Genomic DNA, 15,247 nt, shown 5'->3' with positions numbered 1-15,247 from the left:
TTATAACCTTCTAGTATCTTGGTATAATACGCTTAGGCCGGCATGAGATGGGCACCAACACTCGAGACAGTTTGAACTATTAAACAAGACAGTTTATTAAAAGGATATATTGTAAATAAGGGAATACCGATATTTACTTTGGGGTTTTCAAACAATGCTTACTGATCATTCTTAAGGACTCAAGTGACACTGTTGGTGATAAAAGGCTCCTGGAGGGCAATCTTACGGTCCCTTGGGAGAGCATCTGAGGTCAGAGATCTGACCACACTCCCTCACAGCTGGCATGGAAGGAACCATGCTGTCCGTCCTCTGCGGTTGGAAAATCGACCTCAGAGAGGGAAAACGAGGGCATTCTGGTAGGTGGGGAGGGGAGGAGGCCAGAGAGGCCAGGATATGAGTTATGCTGGGCCTCTTCCATCCTCCTTCCCTCCCCTTCTGAAGTGCCCTTGCTATATGGGCTGAAAAGATGGAGGACAGGGAGGTGATAATCGCCTCTGCTGCTCTGCCTGCCCTGCCAGCTTCAGCCCGGCAGTGCATAGGAATCTCAGAAGCCTCCAAGTTTGGGAGCTTCTGAGAGCATTCTTTTTTTTTTTCCCCCTCAGGCCAAATTCCCCAAGCCTCCACCCGAACCCAATTTACTCACAGCCAAGTCCAGCTCTTGGGTGTGGTCTTCCGCTGATGCCAAAGCTCATCCTCTTGTACCACTGGCTGCTTGGACAGTTGATCTGTTTTTAATGTGTGCTTGTGTAACCTTCTTCTGGTAAAATCTTAACACAGGGCTGTCTTCTGCCATAACACAGCCACCTGATCCCTACTCTGATCTTTACCAGCAATGTATTGTTATCACACAGAGAAGGAATAGCTTAATATTCAGGCATTAGCTATCCACTTTCTCAGTTTTCTCTTGTCCTTCTCTCACACACCAACAGACTCTTAACTCCCACCACTGTCACCTGTCATTTCCAACAGCCCTTTGCCACCTAGCTAGAAACCCCAGCCAATTACAGTCTGTTGTTTCCCAGACCAATCAAAAATGACTTTACCTGATCCAGGCCCTGTTTATAAACACTGAAAAGCAATCGTGCCGCTCCCCTTTTCAGAATCTGTCACCAAGCAGTTAAAACTAAACAGACCTTCAACACCGTAGCAAAGTAGGCTTCAGCCTACTCTATTATAGCCTCACAGAGGTCACAAGAAGTATTTAAACACTACAGAACTTCCACAGTTATATACATAGCATTTCTTCATAGTAGGCTAGAGTGCTGTTGCTACATTCCAATAAACAGTTCCCAGGGGGTTTTAAGTCCACAGGTACAGTTCCAGTTGCCCTATTTAAGAACGATAAAGAGCTGTAAACGTCGCAGAAAGGGATTGCCACTCCCCCGTATACCTACACAGACAACTTCTGAGGTCATTCTGTGGGTGCCCTGGCCAGGTGAAACACGTGACTCCATTGGTGGTATCTGAGTTATGGAATGCACTCCGTGGAGGGGCTTGTCTGGCACTTAGCGATGTCATTTTGGTGCCAGGTGAAGACCTTTTTTTAATCTTTTAGTTCTAGGTTCTCTCCGCCACATATTTTATGCAGCCTTTGTTTGCTTTAATATTGTCCTGGTTTATTATAAGAAACATATATGAAAGATAGAAAGACTAACAACAGAGTATTAGAAAAATATATTTAAGCTAAATGTTTTGGCTTCTGCTCTCACACACATATATTTGCACAAGCACACTTACATTTAGTTACTTTTTTTTTTCTTCAAACTTTTGTTATAAACCTCCCTGAGAATCTGGCTATAGGGGAGCATACATATATTTTAAATAAAAATAAATAAATGAAATGGGCAATCAAATTATCAGGAGCAACTTCATGGAGGACAGGTCTATCAACAGCCATTAACCATGACTGGTAAATAAAACCTCATATCAAATGGATGCAACAGATCTCTGGGAGCATCTCTCCTTGCCTTTTTTCTGCCAGCAATGCCCTTCTGCATTCTGCGTAGAATATACCGCTCAGTATCTATGCAAAAGAATAAATGGGCACTAATCTAGCATCAGAAAGGGCAATTTTCAGGACCCAGTAGTAGAACATTTTTGCTTCCCAGAATGCTCTGTTACTAACCTTATGATGTCCATTGTTGAACAAAGGAACATCAGGCTACAGCATGAGACTGCTGAATTACAACCGATCAAGAAATTAAATTGTTTTCTGTGTCCTGAATCAAAATAATGGGTGTTTAACCCTCAACAGGTGTTAGTTTATCAATGCCAAAATGTGTTTTCATCAACACTACTTTGTATGGTCACTGCAACTGGTTTTTCTTTTTACATTCAAGCTTTCATGTAATTATCAGAGCCTGCATTTCTTGCATTTCATTTGCCTCAGACATCACTGTAACATTTTTTTCTCTGTAGTCTCTACACCAGGGGTACAGAAACTCAGCCCTGGGGTTCCAATTTGTCCCTCTGGAGCTCCCCTTCCTCCGGCCACACCCTCTTTCCCAATACCCTACTCTACTCTACTATGTCTGTGTATGGTTTATACATATATGGTATAGATCAGTTGGTGAACCCATGGAACTCCAGTTTTTGGACTCTAATTCCCATCTGCTCCAGCCAGCATGGCCAATGGTTAAGATGTTGGGAGGTGTAGTCCAACAACAGGTGGAGGGTACAGGCTCCCCAACCCTCGTATGTATGATTAAAGACCTAAACATCTTGTGACCAGGGTCCCACCTTCTATCATATGTTCCTGTCAGTTCAACTGGTAGGCCCTATTCAGTTCAACATATAAGGCCTTACTCCAAATGCCTTGATCCTATGACGCACAGCAGACAGCATCTAGGAGCAGGGCCTTTTCTGTAGTGGCACCCACCTTACAGATAGTTGCGAGAGAGATCCATCAGACCCCAAGACTATATTGCTTTAGGCAGCTGGTTAAACATGGCTCTTTAGGAAGGTTTTGTTGTTTCTCCTTCTACAGTTGCCTACACCAGCTCTGATCACCTTCTCAGGCCATGGTTCAATTTGGATGTCACAACAGGCCACTGAGAGTTCATTTAGCTTCAAAGAGCTGCCATGTATGCTGGCCATTAGTGTGAATATTCAACAGTGAATATTCAACCTCCCACTGTGGGTTGTTCTTGCGTGGGAACCTGGCTAGAAAGTTACGTATGTGAGGGTTAAACCTTCACAAACCCATGGTCTATTGTAGGCTTATGTGAGGGTTGTTTAATCCTTGCATAACCCTGCCTGATCAGGTTTGCATGCAATGACAACCCACAGTGGGGGGCTGAATATAACGGCCACTGCACACAGGGCAGCTCCTTGAGGCTAAATTCACCCTTGATGGTCTGTTGTGGTCCATGTTTCAAGTGAAATCTCCAGACAAAGTAAGAATTGTTAGATTGAGAAACAAGACCTTTGTCCCAATTGCTCTGAGGCTGTGGAATGAATGTGCCCACAAGATCTGCCATTCCCCTTCTATTCACTTTCTAAAACAGATGCAAAACACATCTCTACCATGGCCTCTTTCTGCTTTTAAACTCAATACCAACCGCTGGGAGAAAAATAACCTGGGAGGGCTATTGTTCTCATGTCCTGCTTGTGGGCTTCCCAGGTGCACTGGAGTGGCGGCTATGGGAAACAGGATGAACACACAAGTGAATAAAGGAAGTTGCCTTATACTGCGTCAGACCCTTGGTCCATCTAGCCCAGTATTGTCGACACCGGCAATACAGCTCTCGAGGGTTCCTAGCTCTGCCTGGAGATGCCCGGGATCAAACCTGGGACCATCTTTCTGCATGCAAAGCATGTGTTTAACACACTGAGCTATGGCCGCTCCCACTGCTGGACTAGGATGCTAGCTTAGGTCTAATCCAGCATGGCTGTTCACATGTTTAATCAGAAGTGCATCCCACTGAGTTCAATTGAACTTACATTTGGTTATGTCCATTTAGCAGTGCAGCCAATAGGGCAAGACCCAATCTCCTGGGTACGTCTCTCATACAAACTCCACTGAAACAAGCAGCTATATGAGAGTGTTGCCATGTTCTTGTGTAGTTCCCTGGGCTGGGGAGTTGCACGGGATGCACCTTTCAAGATTCACAATGGTTGTTAACCATGCTAACTCAATGGGATCTTCTCAAACTGGGGAGAGGTAACGAGCGGGGTACTGCAGGGCTCAGGCCTGGGCCCAGTGCTCTTCAACATTTTTATAAATGACTTGGAGGAGGAGGTGCAGGGAATGCTGATCAAATTTGCAGATGACACAAAATTGGGTGGGATAGCTAATACTTTGGAAGACAGAAACAAAATTCAAAGTGATCTGGATAGACTGGAGCGCTGGGCAGAAAACAACAGAATGACATTTAATAGGGATAAATGCTGAATTCTTCACCTAGGAAAAAGAAACCAAATGCACAGTTACAAGATGGGGGATACGTGGCTTAACAACACTACAAGCGGAATTGTTGTCAATCACAAGCTGAATATGAGCCAACAATGTGAAGTGGCTGCAAAAAAGGCCAATGCTATTTTGGGCTGCATTCATAGAAGCATCGCTTCCAAATCCCGGGAAGTACTAGTTCCCCTCTACTCAGCACTGGTTAGGCTTCATCTGGAGTACTGTGTCCAGTTCTGGGCATCACACTTTAAGAAGGATGCAGACAAACTGGAGAGGGTTCAGAGGAGGGCAACAAAGATGAGCAGGTGACTGGAAACAAAGCCCTATGAAGAGAGACAGAAAGAACTGGGTATGTTTAGCCTTGAGAAGACTGAGGGGAGATATGATAGCGCTCTTCAAGTAATGGAAAGGTTATCACAGAGAGGAAGGCCAGGATCTCTTCTTGATCATCCCAGAGTGCAGGACACAGAATAATGGGCTCAAGTTCCAGGAAGCCAGATTCCAGCTGAACATCAGGAAAAACGTCCTGACTGTTAGAGCAATACGACAATGGAACCAATTACCTAGGAAGGTAGTGGGCTCTCCCACACTGGAGGCCTTCAAGACGAGGCTGGACAGCCATCTGTCAGGGCTGCTCTAACTTGGATTCCTGCATTGAGCAGGGGGTTGGACTCGATGGCCTTATAGGCCCCTTCCAACCCTACTATTCTATGGTTCTATGAGCCATCATATGCAGAAGCATATGAATATTAGCATTTGAATACTAATTGCTGATAGTAACAGTAGAAGAAGATTGATGCTTTGATGCTAGTTTTCTGCCACAAACCCGGAGTTTTATGCCACTACCAACATGTGTGTACCTGATATATTATGTCAGGATTCCTAGATAACACCCCAAACACTGGCATTCTTCTTGTATCCCCTCAAAATCTCAGCTACAGCTTTGTGCTGCTATTATGCTGCTTTTGCTGAAACCCCAAGTTTATGCTGCTACCTACGTGTGCACACCTGACATATCCAGTGACTTTTCTTTTACTATTGTTACTCTTTAATGTTGTGTGCATTGATAACACTTTATCATTAATGACACCTGAATCATATAGAAATATAAACTTTTGCTCTCAGTTTAAACCAGCCCAGCTGAACCAGCAGATACACCCAGCAAATTTAGCCTAAAATATATTCCCTTCACAGCACTCCAGAAGCAGCTTGTAAAGAGCCAATACACAACCTCATTGTGCAGCTGCCAAGCCCCTACACTCCAGCAGTGCCCACCATTGACACATGCCCTAGGCCCTTGTTAAATGCAATTGGATCTAGGAGCTGCCATTTAATTTCCCATAATGCCCTGGAGCAACACTACGTCAGGGGCACTGTTGGAAATGAAAATGATTACTCATATCTACTTGGTACTGATTCAGAGTGTGGCTGCTATTGCCACCAGGTAAGCCCACTGAAATATGAGAGAAATGGGGCACCACAAGGTACTTTGCCAAGGGTCTCCTCGAACCTGGTAATTAAACCCTTTGATCACCTACTGTGAGAACCACATAACCACATAGGCAGGGATCCTCCAGTTGACTAATACTAGTATAGACAGGCCAGAAGGGTTAGGGTTTCTAGTTGTTCTGGCCCACAAACCTTAGCAGCCCTAGCCAGTATAGCCAGTGGTGAGGGATGATGGGAAATGTGGGCCAAAACATCTGGAGGGCCACAAGTTAACCACCTCTGATGTAGGTTGCCAATCTTTCAAGCAACCGTTTGCACGTTTAACAGCCCTTTGACCTGCAGCAGATACCATTTGTTTCCATATTGTGAAAAGCTTCGCCTGCCAATTCTTGCACCTCAGCCTGCTGCTAAAGTCACAGAAGCGGGAACTAATTGAAAAGCTGGCAACCCTACAAGACAGGTGAGCTAGGAACCCTTTTTTTGTGGGCTAGTAGCAGTGGTAGATTCACTGAACCATGTACACCACCTTAAGCACCTTGGAGGAAGGGTGGGATGAAAATGTAATAGCTCAGAATAATACTGAGAAGAATACTACTGATGAGAACTGAGTGGGCAAACGTTAGTGTTTGTTTCAACCTACCACAATTTCAGCAAAATGTACAAGGTTTATTGACAAAATGCATTCAAAAATGCACCAAAATATCTTTGTTCCAAAACAGGAGATGTGTCTGCACAAAATGCATCTTCCATCCAAAAGTGAGAGGGATGCAGCTGCTCCTTCTATTGGGCACTTCTTTACTAATATACTTCAACCACGGGAATTGCGGCCTGGGGGCCATTTCAGACCCCTGACAAAAAGTGTCATCCCCGAAATGTCCAACTGTCAATACAGATTGGTACATCCTGTTTCAAATTGAAGGTGTCCATAGCAGGCAAATAGAACTTGCCCAATAGAGATAGACAGAGCAACTGCTCCTCCTCTGGTTATGATCTTGCCACCTAAATGGTGGCTCTTGAATAGGAACCAGAGACTTAAAGCAAGAGAAGCACGGTCCTTTTGTCTGCAGACTGGATGTCTTGTGGATTTGAAGCCTTGGCCATCTCTCTCCTTGGGGTAGTAGCGATGACATGCTCATAAAAGGAAATATTGAAATCAAGGTGTGAGGAGCAACCGCGGTTGCTGTACAATCCCCCGGGTGTTCCTGATTCCCTAAGGGGCTACTGTGCCTGCAACTATCATCCAGTTCTGAGAAAACAGTTTTAGTGTTTTTAAAAATTTCCCATGAGAGTCAAGAGGAAGCACACAGTCTTGGTTTTCCAAACCTTGACATGGGTTCAATACCATATCAAAGTGGATTGACTCCAAATTGGTCCGAGCACAAGCGGGATGTTTTCCAAAGTGCCGAATCAAGGTCTGAGTTGAATTGGGGAGTCAGTGCACACCTGTATATACATGCACATTTCTGTTATCGGCCTGTGGCCTGGATCTTTAAAGAACCTAGCAGCACCCCTGCCAACAAATTTACTCATAAATATAAGCCTTATTAATCCTAAATAGGCTTTATGTTGCAATCAGCATACTTAGGATCGTAGCCTAAACCAGCTAATTGAATACTAATAAACTGACATATTCTATTAAAACTTTTTGTGTAGAATTTGACCCACTTAGGGATAATAGGGGTCAGCAATTGGAGGTCCCTGAGGGATGACTTCTGGCTGCCTAGTTGCTAATCCAGAGGCTAAAGCAGTCTGGAAAAAGGTGAGTCTATAGCAACAGAACCTGATGGCAGGCCAGTTTAAATGGTGGGGTGTTAGCTGCAAGTAGAAGATCCCTGGCTCTTTTCTCAGAATAGTCCTACAGGAAAATTCATAAAGTCTCTGTCCAATGAATTCTCTGATGTCTGATCAATATATCTCTCCGAGAAAAGTTTTTCCCACACTCTAGGCATTTGAACGGTTTCTCTCCTGTATGGATTCTCTGATGATCCTTCAAATGTTCTCTCCGACTAAAGCTTTTCCCACACTCAGAACATTCATATGGTTTCTCCCCAGTATGAATTCTTCTATGTCTCTTCATATCACCACACTGATTGAAGCATTTCCCACAGTGAGAACATTCGTATGGCTTCTCTCCAGTATGGATTCTCTGATGTCTTGTTAATACTTCTCTAAAAGTGAACCTTTTCCCACACTGAGAACATTCATGTTGTCTTCCTCCAGTATGGACTTGCTGATGATTCATCAAATGTTCTTTCCGACCAAAGCATTTCCTACAATGAGGACATTCATATGGTTTCTCTCCAGTATGAATTCTTTGATGTTTCTGCAAAGGTTCTTTCCGACTGAAGCATTTCCCACACTGAGAACATTTGAATGGCTTCTCTGCAGTATGAATTCTCTGATGTCTCTTCAGATCTCCTCTCTGACTGAAGCATTTCCCACACTGAGAACATTTGTGTGGTTTCTCTCCAGTATGAACTCTCTGATGTCTTGTTAATACCTCTTTAGAACTGAACCTTTTTCCACACTCGGGACATTCATGCCGTTTCTCTCCAGTATGAAGTTGCTGATGATTCTTCAAACGTTCTTTCTGACTGAACATTTTCCCACACTGGGTACATTCATATGGTTTCCCTTCACTTTGAATTCCTTGATTTCTCTTCAGTGATTTTTTAAAACTAAAGCTCTTTCCACACTCAGGAGAATTATTAGGTTTCTCTTCTGTGTGTTTACTCTGATGACTGATGATATCTCCTTCTCCATACTCGGAAAATTCACTCTCGCCCTTTATGGTACTCTGATGTTGATCAAAGTATGAATTTTGCTGGAAGTTTTCCTCTGACATGGGATGCTGATCATGGCCCTCCATGGTATGTATCATATCGAATTCTGATCTATAGCAATATCTTCTACCGGAGAACACGGACATTTTATCCCTTGTGTGTACTTCGGATGGTTGGATAATTGCAGCTGTAAGATCTTCTGGGAGCTCGTTACATTCATTCTCTCTCTCCACTGGCTGCTTCCTTTGTCCCTCTTTGGACTCGTATCCTTCCTCCTGCATCTCAGCAGACTCCAGCACATTTGCTTGGCTTATCTCTGGGGCTGCCCTGAGTGTGTCCTCTGGCTCATTTCCTCCACACTGAGAATTCTCCATCTTGACCGGACTTCCCTTCTCATCACCTGCAAAGACAAGAAGAGGAATGTTCTGATAACATTTTGTCAAGATGCCTGTAACCATCTTTTGCCTGGCTTTTCTTTCTGAGGTATTTCTCTCTCTGCTATATCCACCTTTCTGTCTCTATGGTCATGTCAACCCTCTCCTTTTATCTGGGACTGTAGTTTTTACATTACAGAGCACCAAGCAAAACCTCAGGCACATTTTAAATAAATTAATTTCATATAGCAATACTAAAGAAGGCTGGAAAGCTGGTTTATTTTTAGAGGAAAGAATGCCACATTCAAAATTCCTCCAGAGAACTGCAAGGCATATAAGAAGTAAGAAAAATTCAGGGGGGAAAAAGTGCTTCAATTATTCCTAAGGAATGTTGGTGGGTTAGTAGCTGCTAGAAGCTGACGTGTATATAGAAAAGGCAGAATTAGAAATAATGTTCTGCAATAATTAAAAATTGGAAATAATGTTTTGCAATAAAGGAATAAAAGATGAAGTAATAATATTAAATATGGATGGACTGATGTTGATACTCTGAAGATTTAAGTATATCATCTATTGAATTAGTGATGTTTGTTATTTGATGTGTTTTTGTAAAACTACATGTTGTAGAGCACCTTTTTATATAATGAAAGACATTTTTAAAATCATAGTTTCACATATACAATAATGTGACTGTTGTAGCCATTACTAATCAGGAAATAGACTATAGGGTTGTAGTGGATAACTCACCAAGACAAATTCTATGATAAGGAGGAATACTACAAAACAGCCTGAAAATAAAATCAGCAGTATCAAAACATATAAATTTATGGTATGGCTATATAGTCAGGGCCAGAAATATTGGAACAAGGATAACTGTTTTGGCAGTTGGCCTCTGTACACCACCACATTGAAGTTGAAAGGAAACACACCCAGATGGGAGCGAAGTCAGGACTTTCAGCTGTAATTCAAGGGGTTTGACAAAAGTGGGGCACTAACCATTCAGGAAGTACAGCCAGTGGCATACACACCTCCATCGTTGGTGGCTCATAAGTAATGGAACAAACCAACATCATTTCAAACTTAAAGATTGCCTTTAATACCTGGATGAAATCCTTTGCAGTCAATGACTGCCTGAAGTCTGGAACCCATGGACATGACCAAATGCAGAGTTTCCTCCCATGAGATGTTTTGCCAGGCCTTTTCTGTAGCTGCCTTTAGCTGCTGCTTGTTTGTGGGTCTTTCTGCCTTCAGTCTTGTCTCCAGTAAGTGAAAAGCATGCTCTATTGGGTGGAGATCAGGTGACTGACTTGGCCATTGAAGAACATCCCACTTCTTTGCCTGGAGAAACTCTTGGGTAGCTTTTGCGGTATGTTTTGGGTCATTATCCAACTGCAATATGAAGCGGCGTCCTATCAGTTTGGCAGCATTCGGCTGAATCTGAGCAGAAAGTATAGCCCTATACGCTTCAGAATGCATCCTGCTGCTTTTATCAGCAGTCAGGTCATCAATAAGCACCAGTGACCTGGCTCCATTGGCAGCCATACATGCCCATGCCATAACATTGCCTCCACCATGTTTGACAGATGATGTGGTATGTTTTGGATCATGAGCTGTTCCTTTCCTTCTCCATACTTTTCTGTTCCCATCATTCTGGTACAAGTCAATCTTGGTTTCATCAGTCCAAAGAATCTTATTCCAGAACTGGGCAGGCTTTTTAAGGTGTTTGCTGGCACAGGCTAATCTGGCCTGTCTGTTCTTGAGCGTTACCAGTGGTTTGCACCTTGTTCTGAAGCCTCTGTATTTACATTCATAAAGCCGTCTCTTGACTGTAGATGTTGACAATGACATGCCTACCTCTGCAAGAGCGTTCTTGACCTGGCTAGATGTTGTGAAAGGGTTCCTCTTCCCCATGAGCAGAATTCTGCGGTCATCCACTTTAGTTGTTTTCCATGGTCTTCCAGGCCTTTTGCTGTTGCTGAGCTTGCCAGTTAATTCCTTCTTTTTCAGGATGTTCCAAACTGTTGTACTGGCCACTCCCACTGTTTTTGCTCTCTCTCTGATGGGTTTATTTTGTTTCCTCAGCCTAATGATGGCCTCCTTCACTCACATGGGCACCTCTTTGGACCTCATGTTGGGGGTTCCAGTGAACAGCTACCAAATGCAAATGTCACACTCAGAACCACCTCCAGGCCTTTTATCTGCCTGATTGGTCATGGGGCACCCAGGAAACAGGCCACACCTGGCCATGCAGCTGCTTGTCGGCCATTTGTTCCATTACTTATGAGCCACCAACGATGGGTGTGTGTGTGTATGCCACAATGGTTAGTGCCCCACTTTTGCCAAACCCCTTGCATTACAGCTGAAAGTCCTGACTTCGCTCCCATCTGGGTGTGTTTCCTTTCAACTTCAATGTGCTGGTGTACAGAGGCCAACTGCCAAAACAGTTATCCTTGTTCCAATATTTCTGGCCCTGACTGTATTTGATACACTGTGTACAGTCCTGGTCATGCCAGCTCAAAAAGAGCTGTAACAGAAGAGTGATGGCAGAATGACTGACAGCCAAGGCCAGAGTGCAATGGTGGGAGGAGGTAGTGGCAGTTGGCGAATGTCAGTTAGAAGGGGGGCAGAGAATGTTAGTGAGAGGTCAGGGAAAGAGTGAGTTCAGTTAGAATGGAGAGTGACAGTGAGAGGAATTAGGGCCCAGAGTTAACTAGATAACAGTGCAATCCTAAGTATGTTTAGACAGAAAAATGTCTTACAACTCCCAGCATCCTTCAGCCAGCATGACCAGCTAGGGAATGCTGGGAGTTGTAGAACTTTTTTTCTGTCTAAACATGCATAGGATTGCATTCTTGGCTGATTAGTTAGTGAGTAGAATCAGAGACAGAATGTGAATGAGAAGGGAGGAGAGGGCTTCTGCTTGGGAAGGACCTGAAATGCTGCCTAGAAATATTTTTAAAAATTAAAGTAAAAATGTAGTGAAAGCATTTATTGTGTGTTAGGTTTCAGAACAACTATTATTACTATTTATCAGTTGTTTATTCTGAATGTTCACCTGCTAAAATATATACAAAGACATACAATATTTATTCTTTTAAATACCTATGTTCTGGTCTGGGTGGATTTGAAGATTGACATAACTCACCACACTATAAATAGGAGAGTCCTACTGCTCTAAATGACTAGGTGGTGAGGAATGGTGTTTTGGGCGAGTCCTAGGAAAAATCTGGACCCAGGGACCTCTAGGGCCCAGGGCCTTATAGGGGATCCCCAGATACATCACAATATCATCAAACACCCTTTCCCAATATAGCACCCATGGCTCCACTGAAGCCACAGAAAAAGTGGTGCTGTTCACACGTGAAGACAACCCATCAGTTTAAAAACCTGATGGGTTGTTGGGAACAAGCAGGAGAGCACGGATGCAATTTTACTCAGCAACCCACAATTGGCTCCTTCATAGGCTGCTGAGCATGATGTCCAAACCCAGACCACTGGGTTGTTTGGGTGCTAAACAACCCAGCAGTTAACCTAGCAAAAACCCATCGTATTTTTAAACTGATGGGTTGTTACGTATGAACCAGGTCATTGTAATGCAGCCACATGAGGCTCTAGGCCCCCTTGCTCCCTCCCCAGCACCATGCTTAGTATGTTTGGATTTTTTTCAAACATGTGCTGTGACTTTATATGTAGGGTGGGGAGTGCAGCTGCACCATCAAGGCTGGAGCAGGGAGGTCGGGAGAGGAGATGTGAGAGACAGGGACGCTCTTCACTTTTTCACTTTCACTTCCTGTGCAGGATAGAAGAGCAACAAAAGGGAGAACATGAATTTTGGTGACCACAAACATAAGGCTGTCAGGGTTCCCCTTATGACCAGGACCCCTTGAACAACTCCTTAAGGATCTCTTGCTGCCTTAAGAGTCCTACCTTCCTTCTTTTACCTTCCCCATTCCAATTATGTGGGGTTTAGGCTGTTGTCGTGGGGTGATTAACACTCTAGACATGGGGTTTAACCACAACAGTTTACTGGTAAATTAAAGCAAATAAATCACAACTAAAGGTATTTACACAATAGAGCTGAGTGACACAAAAGGCTTTAAGAGAAAATAAAAGTTCCCAAACCCAAGTTCCTTTAGCTGCATTTAGACTTCTCCAGGCTGCTTCTTCCTGCTCTCTCTTCAGGCTCTGGTCTCCCAACTCTGCTCTTACTGGCAATCTCGCTCTCTTTATATACCCTCCTCCCTCAAAACCGAAAGTACTGCTTCAAACCTGAAAAAATGAAACTTAACTGGGGAAATGAAACTGACCCTCTCAGGGACGCCTTCTCCCAACAAAAAAAGCCAGTTCTCTAAGCTTGACCCTTTTCCTCTTTGCCTCTGTAGGCTGCAAACCTTCATAAAGGCCATGGGGGAAGACAGAAAGGCCAGAGCAGAGGGACTGTTGGGTTCTGGGGGCAACCAATGCTCCTTTCTCTCAGAAAGCCGCGTGAGAGGCCTGGGTGCAGCCTCCTGGAGGGGTAGGGTTGGTGGAGCCAGTGCTAGATCAGAGACCTTCCTGTATGGGACCTGAGGCAAAAGAAAGCAGGCAGGCTGTCATGTGCCATGGCAGAGGGGGGACTCGGGCTTTTGGGGGCTGCCAATGCTCCTTTCAGGAAGCAACACAAGGGGCTCAGCCCCTAATATCAAATCATAGATCACCTCTTTGTCCACAGATGTGTTCCGTGACCTGAAGGTGGCTTTCTTGGCATCCCATGTAAAAATCATCGCATGTGCCAGATCATGGTTTTTACTATGCAGTCTATCGACACCAATGTAAGCTTTAATTTGATTGTTGGGGGTGGGGGTGGGGGGAATCTCACATAAAAATCATGCACATTTACTAAATAAAAAACAAATCATCATAAATCCAATTTTTATTTACTGAATTCTGGCCAAATTACTACGCCTTGAGCCTCACCACTTCGCCTACCATGAAACTGGATTTTTTTGTTGCAGTAGCAAATTTTGTGAATGGCTACACCTCCTGTCACAGCCATTTTGTGAATCGGCACCTCTATGCCTACCATTTTGTGATGGCATCCAGGACCGCCTGGGAATCAGGCTTCCTGCACTGAGCAGGGGGTTGGACTCAATGGTCTTGTAGGCCCCTTCCAACCTTATGATTTTATGATTCTATGACACTTTCACCGAATTCCAAACCTGCTCACCAGCCCCAAAAGATTGGAGACCCCTGTTATATAGCTTGTAAAGCTGCAGAAAAGGGTAAGCAAAACCATCAAGGGGTTGAAGCACCTTCCAAACAAAGAAAGTCTAAAGCACTGAGGCCTTTTTAATTGGGGGGGGGGGAATGTCTGAAGGGGAACACAAGAGAGGTTTGTAAAATGTTGCATGGTGTGAAGTAGGAAGTGTTTTTTCCTTTCACAATAATGTAACTTGGGTCATCCAATGAATCATAGAATTATATCATAGAATCATAGGGTTGGAAGGAGCCTACAAAGCCATCGAGTCCAACCCCCTGCTCAGTGCAGGAAGCCTGATTCCCAGACAGTCTCCCATCCAAGTACTAACCAGGGCTGACCCTGCTTAGCTCCGAGATCAGGTGCATCCAGCTCGATTAGTAGTAGAGGCAGAGCAGACCAAAGGAAGCACCTCACACAATGCACAACAGATTTATGGAACTGGCTACCTCAGGATGTAGCGATGACCTGTAGCTTAAATGGCTTTAAAGGGGGATTAGACACATTCATGGAGGATACATCTATCAATGGCTTTGAGCTATGGAACTGCCATGTTCAGAGGCAGTATGATACTGAATGCCATTTTCTGGGGAGCCACAATAAAAGCAGGCTATTCCTTTTAAACCCTGCTTGTGGACATCTGATTGGCCACTGTGGAAAGCAGGATGCTGGACTAGGTGGTCTGATTCCACTGGCATCTTCTTATGAACTGTATGGGGGAATGTAACTAATTTAGGGAATCATCAGGGGCTTTGTGGCATGAGCAGACCTCGGTACTATTCATATGTCTACCAAAATTACAGAAAAAGCCAAAGTCTGCCGTGCTTAATGGTCCCAGTGGTGGCAGTGGATTAGGGGCATGAGGCTGAAGGAATGGAGAGAGGGAGAAGCCAGGGGAAAGAGGTGAACCAGAGCTACTTGAGAAAGCAGGTAAGGGATGCTACTCAGTTGCAGCCCATACGGCCACATTTCCAATCATCTTCCCAGGATCTGGTCT

The 15,247-nt window shown here is 44.1% G+C and overlaps 2 protein-coding genes across 7 annotated transcripts in view; one reads left to right on the top strand and one right to left on the bottom strand.

The window, feature by feature from the left end:
• The window catches only part of LOC146355986 (uncharacterized), a 62,662-nt gene that overhangs the window by 10,476 nt on the left and 36,939 nt on the right, over positions 1 to 15,247 (top strand). The gene's annotated exons all lie outside the window — the stretch shown is intronic.
• Positions 146 to 15,247, bottom strand: part of LOC146355987 (uncharacterized) — a 29,448-nt gene continuing 14,346 nt past the window's right edge. For all 6 annotated transcript variants that reach the window (XM_084831376.1, XM_084831377.1, XM_084831371.1 and 3 more), the window contains one exon: positions 146 to 9,040. In XM_084831376.1, coding sequence (XP_084687502.1) covers positions 7,725 to 9,040 — 1,316 coding nt within the window. In that variant the 3' untranslated portion in view covers positions 146 to 7,724. The remainder of the gene's footprint in view (positions 9,041 to 15,247) is intronic.

This window comes from Heloderma suspectum, chromosome 2, assembly GCF_057233095.1.
Source record: "Heloderma suspectum isolate Gila_16-S chromosome 2, 16-S_ref, whole genome shotgun sequence".
Classification (NCBI taxonomy): Eukaryota; Metazoa; Chordata; class Lepidosauria; order Squamata; family Helodermatidae; genus Heloderma; species Heloderma suspectum.
This window is presented reverse-complemented; position numbering and strand designations above follow the sequence as displayed.